Genomic DNA, 15630 nt, shown 5'->3' on the forward strand with positions numbered 1-15630 from the left:
GCAATGTGACACGCGACACAGGCCTTCAGACTCATTCATTTTTTTTTATTCAAAATTTAAGAAAAAAAGAAAATACATGAAAGTTTTCTTCAGATATACATTAAGCCAACGGCATGTAAAAAGTCTACCATCTCAACTGGTGGTGAGGAGAAAACTGAAAGACAGGAGGCCTTAGATACATAACTTACAAGACGAGGAGAATACCAGCCAAACCGTTTCACCATCAGCTTCTATCGATCAATGCAGTGGCACAGAGATTTTTATTTTTCCTCCTTTTTTCATTTCTTGTATTTTTTTTTTTTTGTGAAAGGAAAATAAAAAGTGTTATTAAACTCTTTTCAGTACAGTAGATCAAGGCCCCTTTTGAAATTTGTCGGAATGCCAAGCAAAAACAATGGGAAATAATGTCTGTGAAACCTCAAGCTCATTATTGCAATTAAAATGCATACATGCATCTTTTCTAAACCTGAGGATTTGCATTATGAAGAAATAGAATAAAATAAAAGTTCTTATGATAGTTGAGGGGGGAAAAAAATCTACCTTCAGGTTTGTAGAGAAACTTGCATTGCAACATAAGCTATTTCTACTGTAAACTTGTCTCTTTTTATTTTAAATTCTAGTCATGCTCTCTCTCTCTCTCTGTGTCATGACTACCCGTAATCTACTGGACATCCCTGTCCTATTTGTGTCTGTGTATATGTGTGTTTCTGTAACCTACTGGTAACTAAGGAACCTTGGCAGCATTCAATGAAAACTGACATTCACTTTGCAACAGGCCAATGCTTTTGTCCATATTCATTAAAGAAAGAAAAAAAGAAACAGAAATAAATAGTGAACTCTATTATTTTCCCATTATAAACACATCAAAATCTTAATCACTACATCTACATGTGATACACTCCCACCCATATACATACGCAACAATTACAAGCACAAGGGCTTTTATAGAACGGTTATTTCGATCATCTTGTACCACACAGAATAATATTCTTTTCAAACAAGGTGCCTCTCAGCATCCCAACCAGGTCTTTTCCTCCAAGCACCCTTGTTTCCAACACCTGGAGTTCAAAGGATCCAAAATATTAAAGTCAAAGAGCATTTTAAGTGCCATGAAACAGAAAGACTAGGGGCTGTGAGACCGTGACTTTCTTAGAATCCACTTTGCATTTTAATCGTCTGACCCATTGTGTTTTTTTTTATGCTTATTTAGAGAGAGAAAGCATGTTGCTGAGATCCACCGCTTACCCAATGCTATTGGCAAGACTATTCGTAGTCTCTGTAAAGCAGCATGTTGTCAGCAGCTGTAGAAAAGAGTGGGCAAAATGACAGCCATTTCTCTCTCTAGAGAATGATGTTGATGAATGCGGTGACAACAATTGGCCCTTTCTATATACTCTCTAGACACGTAGAGTGCATCTGACCAAACCAATCAGCTGGAATGTTTTTCCAGGTAGGTTTATGAGAAGGGGAAAAATCCACTGGTTTGTTCTAAGAAAGTGTTCCATAATCCTCAGTATGCATTCAACTGTTAGATGCTTTAGCCGAAAGAAAAAAAAATTGATTGTTAAAAAAACTAAAAACTAAAAAAAAAAAAACTGGTATATATGAACTAGGTGAAGTTATCAGTTTGCATTAAAGTCACCTTCAGTTATAGGCTACTGACAAAAGTTGGAGACCCAAGATTTTGGTCCAGAAGCACAGTGTGTCTGAGAAGGGCATGCTGGGAAACAGGATGTCCATTGCCATGATCTCTGTCGATGCTGCAGATGAAATATTGAACAAGATCATGCAAGCTAATGAATTTAATGGGGGAAAAAAATCATGTACAGGCTTAACTGTTCTTCATCCAATAATCTACACCTTAATGATGTAATGTTAATGGCATGAATTACACTTCATGTCACCTTTCTTGCTGAAACTGTTTTGATTTGCCAGCATTTGCATTCCTGACTTAAGATATGCCTTTTTAAACCTTTACAAGCAGTGTATATGCGAGATCGCTGAAAAAAATATTAAATACAGAGGAAAAACACTGATTAGCAACTTTTTTTTTTTATCTGTGGCCCATCATGTTGAAACCATCTGGTGAATTAGGCATTTTTATGATTATTTAAAAAGTATTGCAGCTTGTTTGAAAGCAGTGGGATTTTTGTGTTGCTGGGCATGTGGTAAGGGATGCAAGAGACACACCATTAGGAGTCACATAGGCATGTTAGCTCACACCATGACTTCCTCTCTCCATTCCTGGGAGCTTGTGCTTAAGGAGTTTTTTTCATTATTTTTATATATTTTTTTAAATCAGAGACAAGACAGAGGATGATAATGTGTCCTCTACAGAAAAAAGTGAGATGTATTTTATCATTTCATCACTTCCACATGTAAAATAAAAGAAAATGAGGTAGATAGATGCTGAAGGAAATGAAATAAGAAAGTCCCCCAGTCATGACATCATGGAAAAAGCATCTAAAATTCAGTCTTTATACTAAATCATAGGGGCATTTGTACAGTGATTTCAACTGGTATCACACACACACACACACACAAAAGGAAATAAATAAATAAAGGAAGAAAATAACCTTCTAAGACAGGATAAATAAGTCCTGGGTAACGTTCCCAAATGCACATGGAGAAATCCTTCAAAATTAAAATTTTTAAACCCAACTAGCCAGTGAAACCAACTGTTTTATTTAGCGTTTTTTAAGCAAACTGATCACTTTTCTGAATTTGAACCCGTTCTTATTTGTTTGGTTACAGATGGCGTATTTCATCTGGAAGGTTAGTGCTCGGTGCATGGATTTATAAAGTCGACATGGGTTGTGCATGACACTAAAGCAGAGATTATGAATGTATTTTGTTTGGAAGCATTACAGGCTGGTTGGGGTATGCGAGACAAATTAAGACAACCCAATTAGCCCTGTTAGTTGCTATTCAGTTACATGGATGGGTTGTAAAAATAGTCTATGAGGGTAAAGAAATGCCAATGAAACCTTCTATGACGATGCCTGGCAGGACACTGAGATACTGTACTGTTTACTACACTGTAAGGAGAGGCTGGCAACCTAAAAAAGCAGAGGTGGAATTAACTAATGATGCGAATGTCTGGAGAACAAAACCATAGCATTAACCTGAGATTGAGCTGCACCACATGAGCAGGTGCTATGGTAGACAACTGTATCAAGGGTGCCTAAAGTTCACATGCAGAGCTAAAGAGTTTGTTGTAACTAATAATAATAATAATAATAGCAATATAGTTAAAAAAACACAAGGCAATGGACGTGGCAATGCAGACAACCTCTTGGGGAGAAAAAATAAAAAATAAATTGCTATTCTCTTTTCTGTTTTTTTTTTCTTTTTCCTTTTTGCAAGAAGAATATAAAGCATAAGAAAATGGACTGTAGTGGAGATATCATAGATCGTTAAACCTGAAGGATTTCTTTTACATAAATATACACATACACACACACACACACACAGTGGTGGCCAAAATTATTAGAACTCTAGTATTTTCACCAGCTAAAGATGGTTTTAGGTCAGTTATTTCTTTCTTTTGCAGTAGTGTCAGCATTAAATATTAGTTTACATTTACACACATTGGGTCTCATTCATGAAACATTCGTAAATATATGAGTAAATATGGGAGTGATTTGCGCGTAAAGAGACCTTCCCGAAAACTCTTCTCCTGATTCACAAATACTTCGTAAACGTCAGATGTGATAGTGAAATGTGTGTGTGTGTTAATGAATTCCAATCAGTCGTAAATGGGACGCGCGTGCACGCTCATTCTCAATTACCATAAATCCCGCCCATTAAATCCGACAGACAACTATATATGAGCATCATATTATTACACCAAATGAAGGATTTCAACGTGTCTTCTCAAAAGCGAATGAAAAATAACAATTTCTCAGCTGCAGAAATTGAAGTTTTATTATCAGAAGTTCATTCAAAACGCCACATTTTATTTTCAAGCGTACATAGTGGCGTACTATCAGGTCCTAAAAAAAGGAAGCTAGGCAGCATATTACAGATGCTGTTAATGGAGTTTCTTCTGTTAATCGAACAGTCCCAGAAGTGAAAAGAAAATGGTTCGACATGAAGCTTGACACCAAAAAAACAAATTAGTTCACTTCGAAAAAATCGTATTCAAACTGGAGGAGGACCACCATCATCATCGAGCATATCTACATAGGCCTACTACTAGGCTACTCTCATAATAAAAGTAAAAAGAAAAACCGTATGTAATTACTTTATATAATATTTTTTTTTTCAAAATGCTGTGTAAATATGTACCCGATTAAGGTGAATTAAAATGCAGCCGTATTAATGAGCAAAATGTTCAGATGTTAAACGCACTATTTACACGTAGCTGGGAGCAGGTGTGGATTTCTTTCGTACCAACTAACATTTGGAAAATACGAACATTTTAATGAATCCGAAATTTTACGCCAGAACCACTTTACACACGATTTACACAAAAATTCGTTCTGCTCGTGTTTCATGAATGAGACCCATTCTTTTTACATTAATTGTAATATTCCAGTGAGATTTTTGTTTGCAAAAGGAGTTTGAGAACAGCCAGTGCTCCACAGGGAGATCTGATCTGATCATCATCCAGTCTGTCTGCAATAACATGAAGTAACAGAACAAACTGATACAGAATCAATCCAGAAGAACTGTGGCAACATATCCAAGATGCTTCAATACTGATACACTACAGCAAAAGATAGAAATAACTGACTTAAAACCCACTTTTTGCTGTTGAAAATACTAATGTTCTGATTATTTTGGCCACCACTTTGTGTGTGTGTGTATATATATATATATATATATATATATATATATATATACCCACAAAAGAAAAAAATAGCAGCTTCTTTCTGTATATACAAAGAGGTGAACATTAGAACTGTAAAAAAGTTATCAAAAGTGACTCAAACCAATGATTTGTGTGTAAATGATCTTGCGGTCTAACATAGAACTGTAAGACCCTTCTTAGAATCTTATGAATTGTACAGAGAGACTAATGACTTGTCTAAAAAAATACCTGCTGTGTACAATGCCTCAGTCATCTCACAAGACAGATGTCGAAACAGATGGAGCCCCTGTATTCTGTTTGCTTCACGTTCAAGCCGATCCCTTATAATTCATTCCCGCCTCTCCGCAGCCCGCCAATCTCTTCACCTTCGCGATTAGCGACGCACTCTTTTCTTTCGACTTGAGACATCGCTCTCACAGAGGCTCAGCTCACAGATGGTGCGTGCAGCAGGAACTGCCATGCAATAGTCGGAGATCAGAGCCATATAAAAGGGAGAAAGGGCAAAGATTTACAAACTCAGGCTGATTGTAAAAGATGAGGTCCAGAAATCCCCCATAAAAGACAGAATGAGAGTTTAGTCCCTTGATTGCACTACTTCAAAGTACAACCTCGAAAATCAGCTGTGGATAGGGGATTGTGTAATCATTTTTTTCTTTCTTTTTTTAGAAAAAAGAAGATTTGATTTGGCAAAAAATTTGGCAGTTTCAGAAAATCCCACCTCACTCTCTAACAAACCCCTTGAAATGGTTTAAATGGTTTAAGTAGAAGGGTGGATCAAGCAGTAATGTGACCAATCACTGATTGAGAACAAGCGATTGCAGCTGGGAAAGTTTCTGCCGCATCTTCAAAGAGAAATGTGATGATAAAGACGGTTTTAAAGGAAGAAAATACTTGGGGAATGTGTATTTTTGTCTAAAAAAAACACACTGTATACACCCTGGAAGTGTTCACGAGCTGGGCTTGCTGGCTAATATGCATGTCTCTTTTGTTTCACAAAGAACTGGCAGGTTTTCTTCCTTTCGAAAACATTAAAACTGTTTTTCCCCACACAAATGAAAGCCAGGGCTCTCCAGTGTGGTGGCTTGTTCTGAAACCTTAAATATAGCCGAAGTCTTTGTAGGCTTGTAGTCACCAATTGCTCGAAACATCCTCCATCATTCAAAATCATTTGAACAAAATGATCCTCAGATTTCCAGAAAGGACACAGTCCATCTGGTTATGGTCTCTATGGTCAGCCCTGGGTTTAGACTCCTCGAGGACAAAAGAAAAAACATATGACCATGAAGACAAAAGGGTGAGGGAAATGTAGGTACCCTGTGTGAGGAGTAGAGGGAGCCTGAGCAGTCTTGATCAGCAGGCCGATGACTGAGGCAGTGGCAGCGCTCGCTCGTTCTTCCTCCCTCCGTTCATGTGTGCATAGGGCTGCGTCTCATCAAACGCTGGCCCCAGCAGCAACACTGGCCCGTTTGCTGTTACCTGTCCTGAGTGCTTGTCTAAGACCAGGCCTGGAGAGGCTGAGGAGGAGGAGGAAGGTGGTGTGGTGGAGGGGGTCGGGGCAGACCCCATCGGAGTCCCTGGCCCCTGAGCTGGGGAGAGTGGCTGTGGACTCTGGGCCTGAGCACCTGTGCTGCCCTGAGAGGAGGGGGCCAACGTGGAAGCAGGATCCAGGGGAACGTTCTCCATGTTCTCCACCTCCATGTCCAGTTCCTCAGTGTCGGGTGGCTTGTTCTCCTCACTGTAGAAAAAGCTAACTTCCCGGAAGGGCGACTCCAGTTCCTCTTTTATGCTGTTGATGATTTCCAGAAAAGACGGTCGCATCTTAGGGTTGTACTGCCAGCACATCCGCATCAGTTCAAACCTGTCGACCAGATACAGAAATGACATTATATTTTCAAAAGACCTTTTTGGGTGTGATGCTATAAAATGACTTTGAACTGCATAATGAGCCAGTTCATTTGAGTAATCAAAATACATACAGCACCACCACTGTAGTCTGATTTATGAACAAATGACTCTTTTGAGCCAGTTCTTTTTAGTAGAAAATAAAAAGACAATAAATATATAAAGAATAATAAAAACTATAAAGAATAATAAAAAGCATAAAACATAAATATAAAGTTGAAATAATGGAAAAAGCTCATTCAAAATGATATAAGACATTATAACCCACATAAATCATAAGTATCAACACTTCAGCGTTGTGGTGGTAATAGAAGTAAGCTCTTCCTTTTTTCTTAAACCTCATTTTCATGAACAAATCTCATACTCATTGCGCTTCAGTGCAAACAAGCAATAATAATGTCTGTAAAATCTTATAAACTGTGTTCAGACTAACAATCTCCACCATCAACAGGTGGCAGTGTTCACTAGAGTTAGATCACACAGGAGTGTTGTGGAACAGACAGCTTCTAGAACATTTTGTGGTCGTACACACTGAGAAGTGCACTACGCCAGAACTGCTATCCTAAACACTCCACAGACTCATTGAACAGCTGAGAACACGTGAAAAGCAAGAGAGCAAAAACAACACAAAAAAACAGCAACAAGAAAATAATAATCATAAAACCCATGATCTTAACAGTTTGGTGTAGTACTGTCCCACCACATCTTGGTAAAACACAAACAAGCTAAGAATAGCACCAGCGCTCTCTGGCCCACTGAAATACATTCGAAGTGACCTCCAGCCGCAGGTTCAGAGCAGAGCGGGGCGCCGTAGCCACACAACACAGAGGCCTTCACGCAAGGACATTCCACAGCATCGGTTCAAATAACTGACGGAAAGTGAAACTTTTCTGTGCGTCAACTTATGAGACGTTCTTTCATAATAAAGGCAACCCAGGCCTGGCGATCACGAGTTACCTGTCTGTTTGGCATTGTTGGATCACAAATTCATAGCAGAGGCCATCTGTCGTCACTCACTAAAGTGAATTCAAACCCAATTCGAAAATGTGTTAAACCTTGCCCCCTGTCTGCGCTCACTATTGCTTTTCCAAAACCCATTGAGCTACCTTCCTGTCTACTGCCTCTATAGACGGCTGCCTTCTAAGGCAGCATCCTAATTGAAATAAAACCTCACAAGTTACTGATCTGGAGCGCTCTACAAAGCCAGCAACTCCGCAAATAGCATTCAGCACTAGAGACTCAACTCAAAGTTTGATGTTAGCACGTTGCTAAGCTAAGAGCAAACCAAAAAATAAACTCTATGTCTGCCTGCCTGCCATTTTATACTTTAAAATAATATCTAAAAATATTTTTCATTATTACTGTTTTTACTGTATTTTCAAGATTTAAAAAATCTTCCTCAACATATGAATGTTATAGAGTCGGCTTGACAAAAAAAAAGTCCAAATAGTGAGAACAACATTATGAGGAACGAACCCTTGCTTTGCAAATGTTCAATGGATCTACAAGCTATTTCTGAATCTCTGCTCTTGTATTTCAGCCAAGTATTACTTAAATTCTCATGATATCATAAAAATGTGAGCGACATCTCGACTTCATGATGTTTAACCGAGTGTAATGATGAGATGCAGATGACAAAGTATGAGCGTCTTTATAGCGCTCGTGTAGCACAGCATATGTTCAATCCCCCTCTCTCGTGCAATCGGGACATCTTGTCGTAGCTGCCATGGAAACCTGGGGTTTGTGTTTCCATAACAGTTGAGACAAGAAAGAATGACTGAGGGAGAAAGGGGTCAGGAGAAACGGACGGACAGACCTCATGCCTTGCTACTGACATCAGCCCAGAAAAGGAGAACGGCAGACCGGATCAGTGACGCATGCAGACATGCTCCAAAGAAGATGTGAAGAAGCACGAGAAGCTCTTAATAAAAAGTAGAGCAGCATGGGTCAGCGTTCCGGTCACCCCCGGGGAACCACACATTCTCCCTTCTATGGACGGAGGCTCCCTGACAACATGATGTCACCTGTCTCCTTTTAACCCGTGACGCAGATGTCACCAGCCGGGCTTTCGCTTGGCCTGAAGTTAGCAGCAGCATCTGGTGACATACTATCAATATTTTAGCGTGATATCGCATCCCTAAATAGACAAGAGCCGGTTAGAGGACAAAGGGTTAACATTGTAAAACAGAGCGCCAAATTTGGGAGCAAAGTGCAGTTGGGGGACTCACAGCATGTCGGGACAGTTGTCCGGTTTATCCAGAAGTCCCCCCTCCATGACGAAGCGCAGTACCTGCTCGTTGGACATCCCCTGGTAGGGCTGCTCTGCTAAAGTGGCGATCTCCCATAAAACCACGCCGAACGACCTGAAGAAAGAGGAACTGGTTAAAAGAACTTTGCAGGAGGAACACAAAGGCACTTACAGTAAATCATGCTAAATGTCACAAAACCCATTTGTCTGGATTTTGTCAGCAGACCTTTAGCAGAACTTTAACATCATACACATCAAGTAACTCAATCCAGTCGGACGAGGAGAAAGAAGAAAGGAATGAGGCCATTTAAGGCCAAGAGATGCACGAAGAGCCGCTTTGAGACAATTGCTGTCCTGTGGAACCTAAAAGCAGCACTAGCCTGCGGTGTGTCCCTGAAAGGCTGCAGATGCATCAGTGTTTTTGTTTTATTTTTCTAGCCTGAAACAACAAAATGCTCATTTTCAAAACAGCGCGAAAGTCGCGAACACCGCTGACCTGAACTTTTCTCTTTTAGTGTGGTGTTTTTGTTAGCCCTGTGTTCCTCATTAATGAGAATGAGTCCATATATTAGCCGGCGGCCGGTGAGAAAGTGCAGCAGCGGAGCAGAAAGTCGGCAAACCCCAAATAAAAACCACACAAAGAGCACACTGTTGCCAGTCGTTATTCATTAGTTCTCGGAGGACAAATTTTTCGACATTGGCTGAGGATCTGAGACAAAGCTCAACACCCTTTAAAACAGGACTATTACAACAGTGACTTGCATCTAATTGGCTGCAACATCTGTGTGTTGAAAGACAAAACCGCATTAGAGCGGGACTTTTTCAGGGAAAGGAAACAAATAAAGACACCTAACGGCGAGGTTTATGGGAGTACGAGATGGGAGCTCGCGGTGGCTCTTTTCATCTCGGGGACTTCAAAAGTGGCAGATACGGACGGAGGGACAGGGAGGCGGGTCTGCGCTGGCACATCAACCCCATCATTACCAAACATCTGGAGGAGGTTAGGAGCGCACCGAGAGACAGAGCTGTGGGACGCTGGAGATTGGGAAACTGCAGAATTGGAAGAGTCTGTCTATGGCACCGTGACTCTGTTCTACTGAATCGCCGCTGCTGGGACTGAAGCTGTGGAGAGACAGTCTGTCTGAGACAAAGAGACAATGTGTTTGGGCACGTTGCGCTTGGCTGGGACTGGAGGAATGTCTGGAAGTGATGCATATTCTCCCTTGACAAAGGACATCATTGGGAAAAAAAGATTAAAGGGCTTTCACCTCTTATAGGCCTGTGAGGCTTCCTGTCATATTAAGTAAAATAAAGAGACCGTTTCATTGCTTTCTGGACAGTTGGGGGCCTGTGGTGGAGAGGGGCTACTGAGTCTCTGATGGGACAGCCTGCTGCTCGAGTGGAAAAATCCTAGTTTTTCAGCAGTCAATATTTGGACACCCTTAAATTAAACCTTTTTGATCCAAAAGCTTTATTACTTAAATTTGTTTTAATAGACAAATACACTTTACTTTCATATGTTTTTTTTATCTATTAGGGTAATCTATTACTAAAATCTAACTAATTAATAGTTTTTTTAATTGTCCAGGGGGGTTATTTTTATATAAAAATAACTCCAGTTTGTTGTAATATTTTCTTAATATTTTTTTTTTTTTTATTATTTATTTAATTTTTTTTCTATAAATGAATACCGTATTTTCTGGACTATAAGTCACACTTTTTTTTCATAGTTTGGCTGGTCCTGCGACTTATAGTCAGGTGCGACTAATTTATCAAAATTAATTAGACATGAACCGAGAGAAATTAACTAAGAGACATGAACCCATAGACAGTAAAAGAAATGGACACAGCGACCCCATTGGAACTCAATTGAGACAAGTGAAGCCTATTTTTAGCGTTTTTTAGCACTTCCGTTTCTGACGCGCAGACTCAAACGAAGCTTGACGACGTCAGCAACCTGTCTGACAGATGTAAATCTTCTAGTAGCTGTGCGTGCAAACTGCCATCGTTAATCTTGCAGAGACGGCGAGCTTGAGCGGGGAGTTCTTTGTCGTGAGTGAGCAGGAGTAAGTATTCTGATTAATTATTGCATATAGTATTTTAAAATGTAACGCCAGTACGCCATATTAAGTTAATTGCCTGCGAGCTTCTCCTCCTGTCTGTACGGTAATTTCTCTACTGTGCGACAGAGAGTTGCACAGTAGAGAATATTATGGCATATAATGGGACTCTGAAGACTGAATTAACAACTGTGAAAAAATTCAACAAATCTACTGTATATTTGATCAAATAAATGCAGCCTTGACCATAAAAACCATTAATAAAATTTTGTAAAAAAATTTTACTGATAGGATGTGTCCAAATGCCAGCCCAACTCAATCCACAAAAATCAAAAAAGTCAGAGAGAAAGGCGGCTCATACCAGACATCAGAATTAGTTGTGAACACTCCATCTTTCAAAGACTCCGGGGACATCCAGCGCACTGGCAGCAACCCTTTGCCTCCTTTGCGATAGTAATCAGTCTCGTAGATGTCCCTTGTCATGCCAAAGTCTAAACACATGAAGGGTCAGTCACACCTTTCAATCTATTGTTGTATCAAATAGATTCTTGAATATACTGATCCATGTGACGTGTATCACAGGTTTACCTCCAATTTTCACTGTGAAGTCTTCAGCAACCATGCAATTTCTGGCAGCCAGGTCCCGATGGACAAACTTGTTGGCATTGAGGTATGCCATCCCGTCCGCTATCTCACTGGCCATCTGAATCATCTTCTTCAGCGGTGGCAAAGACTGGCTGCTAGAGCCCTGCTAAATGGCAGAAAAAGGGTTGCATTTAACACTTCTGCTTCTCTCTTTCTCTACTACAAACCCTTTCTGAACAGCTGACTGAAATATAGAGTAGCTTTAAAGAACTGTGAACATTACCTAAATGGGAGCATGATATCGAAGCAGAAATAATAAAGATAATTAAGTGTATTTTTAATCTAAAAACCACTGAGATAAATTATGGGGTAAAAACCAGAGCAGACGGGATTGTTTCTGTACCTCTTTGGAACGGAGGGAACGCAAGTAGCTCTTTAGATCGCCCCGTGTCATCAGCTCCATTATAACTAGAGTGGGCTGTCCTTGTGAAACCACACCCAAAAGTCGCACCTAAACCAGGGTACAAAAAAAATGCAATTACACTGAAAGACTATGAAAACACAGAGAAACCTGTGTCTGAACAATCTGTCGTTTGGGCATTTGTTTGGTGCTGCCAGAAATTATACACTTACATAAGTATCTTTAAATATTTTAAAGTATGAGTTGTTGGCAAAGCCAACTGCTGGATGAGACTTTTCCCTCATTCTTACCACATGGTGACAGTTGAACTCTTTCATAACTGAAGCTTCGTTCAAGAACTCAATGCGTTCACGCATACTAGCGGATTCATTCACAGTCTTGATGGCCACTTTGGTCTCAGGTTCATCTTTGACGACGCCCTTTGCGATGCCCTCGTACACCATACCAAAGGAGCCCTGACCCAGCTCACGACACATGGTGATTTTCTCCCGAGCCACTTCCCATTCATCCGGTACATACACTGGGCACATTTGAACAGGACAGTAGCAATGAAAAAATTATAATTCAATAATAATTCAATATTTTTTAAACATCAAAACATTGTTAAAATGTACATAAAACAAATTATATATTGTGGAATATTTTTTTCAATTTTTATTATTTTTCTTAACTTACTGGAAAACTTTTTCTTTTTTTAAACAAACCGTACCAGAAAACTGAAAAAAAACTTTTTCAAAAAATCAATTTTAAAAAGTTGAGATAATACTCACTTTCAAAAGGACTGAAGTATTCAGGGTTTACAGAAGCATATAGCACACCATTTCCTAACCTGTCACTATTCCTGAAAGGAAACGCATAAAAAAACAATGGAAAACAGTACTGGACACTGGAAATAAAAAATGAAGTTTATTTTTTTTACTAGAAGGGACATCAACCTCTTTTTGGTGACAAAGATGAGAATGGAAATCACTGCAGCGAGCAACACTAGCACTATAATAGGAAGGATGATGGCCAGTAAGATTGCATTATCATAATTTCCTGTAAGAAAGAAAGACATTTGTACAGAATTAAGAACTAAACATGACATTAGACTGAAACAGGTCTCTCTACATTTCCATTAAATAAGCTATTAAGTTATTAAGCTATTAAGCTAAGTTAAGTATAAGTTATCAGTACCTCCTAAAAATAAAACCATCGGTTTCTTATGTGCATTCTTACTTTTAGGGGGCGGCACATAGAAGGACACTGGTTCAGTCCACGACCCGTTCCCAGCCAAAGATGTGGCTCTGACCCGGGCAGAATAATTTCCAGAGGGCAAATTGCTGATCTGAGCTCCTCGCAACACTCTGTACTGCTGCCGTGATACACACTCATGCTTCTCTGGCTGTAACACACACACACAGTCGGTTTGTGGCATTGGCTGTAGTTTGAACTATTTCTTAATGGTGTATGAGTTAGTTGTCGCACTAACCTCAGTTCCCAGACGATATTTGATCTCATACATGAGGATCAGTCCATTAGGGTGATTAGGCTCGGGCCACCGCAGTAGCACTGTTCCTTCTCCCTTCTCATCCCTCTCCTGAGTTACAGTGCCGGGAATATCATCCGCTTTGTCTGGGGAAAAACATTACTGTGCTTAAGGCCAGTGCTTTCTTTCAGTAATTCAATAAGATTTAAATTGCATTATGGTTTTAATTGCTGTTAACATGACCTCAATAGCAAATTTTAAAAATCTTGCTGTAGGCGCAGTGGAAAATTACTGGAATTGTAATATTTCGCTGGCATGGATATATAGTCACTTGTGCATGAGTTTGGTTTGTTGGTTTTGCTGACCTGCTGGTTTGGTTCTAGAGAACACAAAAGCTGCGGCACTGCAGCGGTGGATCTCGTAGTTACAGGCGTGGATGTCGATGCGGTACACGGTGAAGGGCTGCAGGTTGGATATCTCCATGAACTCTGTAAAGACTTTGTCCTCAGAGAAAGGATACTCTTTCTCATGCAGCTTTGGGTCAGTGATGTTACTCTCCATTCCTGTGATGTTCCTGCTTGCACCTTGCAGCAGTGTGCCATTGGCCACTCCAAATAGGTCTCGCCGTTTCCTGTCTGGAGGTCTGAGAACATGAAAAAGAAAAGTTAAATAGGAAAAGCAAAGAAAATAAAAGGGGGAAAGAAAGAGACAAGAAAGGAAAGGGGAAAAATGACAGGAAAGAGAAATGAAAAGGACAAAGAAAATCTAATTAAAGGAAATGGAAAATATTGGAAACAGAAAAAGGAAAGAGAATGGGAAATAAGGAAAGGAAAGCAAAAGGACAGGAAAAGACAATAGTAAAATAACAGTGATAAAGAAAAGGAAAAGGGAAGAGGAAAGGGAAAGGAAACAGATTATTAAATGGCTAAGAAGGAAAGGAAAGGAAAGTGAAAATCAAATGAAGGAATGGAAAATGATAGGAAACAGAAATAAGGACATGGGAAAAGGAAATTAAACTGGAAATTAAAATGAGTAAAGAAAAGTGAAAAAAGGAAGTAGTAAATGAGCAAGAAAAAAATTGGAAAAGGAAACAAGAGAATGGAAAAGGAAAGGAAATGGAATCAGAAAAAGGTAATGACAATAAAAAGGAAAGGAAGCAGAATTGGAAATGGGAAAAGGCCAGGAGTAGTAAATGACAATAAGAAAGGAAGGAAAGGAAAGCAGAAAAGAGGAAAAGAAACGGAAGTAGTAAGTCACAGCAAAAAAAAAAGTAAGAAAAGGAAATTAAGGTTAAAATAAAATAAAAGGTAAAGCAAATGAAGTAGTAAACAACAGTAAGAGATCATATATAAGATACAGAGCAGTCAGCCAGTGTCAGCAGAGTCAGCACTGGTTTAAAAGCATACAAGCCAATTACTGCACACAATTACTCTACAACACACATCACTTCCTTTAGCATGCAAGCCTAATTCTCGAATGTCCTACTAACAGGTCTCTTAGTAACACAGAGGATACTTGCATTACTCCACAACCTACAGAGCTCCTTTTTCTCTTCTGGATCTTATCAATCATTTAGTATCCTGAATGATGAGATCTTTTAAATTCTAATCAGTGTTATACATCCAGCTGGGCTGGGTCTGATCGCTCATAGAAAATTGCTAGTTTTTAAAAGAAATGATCAATTGTTTCCAATAACTCTCTAGTCTGACCCTTGATTTTCATTCAGACTCTTCTTTCTGTCCAGGTACTGTATAAACCATGAAACATTTATCATTGCATACTATAACATATATACCTTCAAATGAAGCGGGACGCATACAACAAACATTTCTGCAGATGAGAAAATGAAATGAGAAGGCATATTTGGAACAAATATCGAACATCCATAATAATGATATGACCAACTCTGCTTGTGACAGTAGAGACGACGCATGAGGCGATAAGCAAACTGAGGCACTGGCTTTAGGTCAACCCTGCTGCAACTAAAGACATGCAATCAGCAGCAACCACAAGAGCTTACCAGACGCCAACGGACCCACTGCCACTTCACATATATGACTAGGGCAGGGTCACAGCCTTACCTAGAGCCACTTTTAGGAGACACATAACGATTTGCTCGCTCAGGATCTC

The 15630-nt window shown here is 39.6% G+C and overlaps 1 protein-coding gene across 3 annotated transcripts in view; it reads right to left on the minus strand.

Moving 5' to 3' along the window:
* Positions 1-24: 24 nt before the first annotated feature.
* Positions 25-15630, minus strand: part of igf1ra (insulin-like growth factor 1a receptor) — an 89017-nt gene continuing 73411 nt past the window's right edge. The window contains exons 11-22 of one of the 3 annotated variants that reach the window (XM_052582506.1): positions 13866-14143; positions 13504-13646; positions 13251-13416; positions 12968-13070; positions 12803-12873; positions 12323-12552; positions 12015-12122; positions 11615-11777; positions 11388-11517; positions 8947-9081; positions 6130-6674; positions 25-5269 (exon numbers count right to left, since the gene is read on the minus strand). In XM_052582506.1, coding sequence (XP_052438466.1) covers positions 6167-6674; positions 8947-9081; positions 11388-11517; positions 11615-11777; positions 12015-12122; positions 12323-12552; positions 12803-12873; positions 12968-13070; positions 13251-13416; positions 13504-13646; positions 13866-14143 — 2035 coding nt within the window. In that variant the 3' untranslated portion in view covers positions 25-5269; positions 6130-6166. Of the gene's footprint in view, positions 6675-8946; positions 9082-11387; positions 11518-11614; positions 11778-12014; positions 12123-12322; positions 12553-12802; positions 12874-12967; positions 13071-13250; positions 13417-13503; positions 13647-13865; positions 14144-15630 lie in introns of all 3 variants that reach the window. The other 2 variants (XM_052582507.1, XM_052582505.1) reach the window with 2 other exon arrangements.

The sequence above is a fragment of the Carassius gibelio genome, chromosome B18 (assembly GCF_023724105.1).
Source record: "Carassius gibelio isolate Cgi1373 ecotype wild population from Czech Republic chromosome B18, carGib1.2-hapl.c, whole genome shotgun sequence".
NCBI lineage: Eukaryota > Metazoa > Chordata > Actinopteri > Cypriniformes > Cyprinidae > Carassius > Carassius gibelio.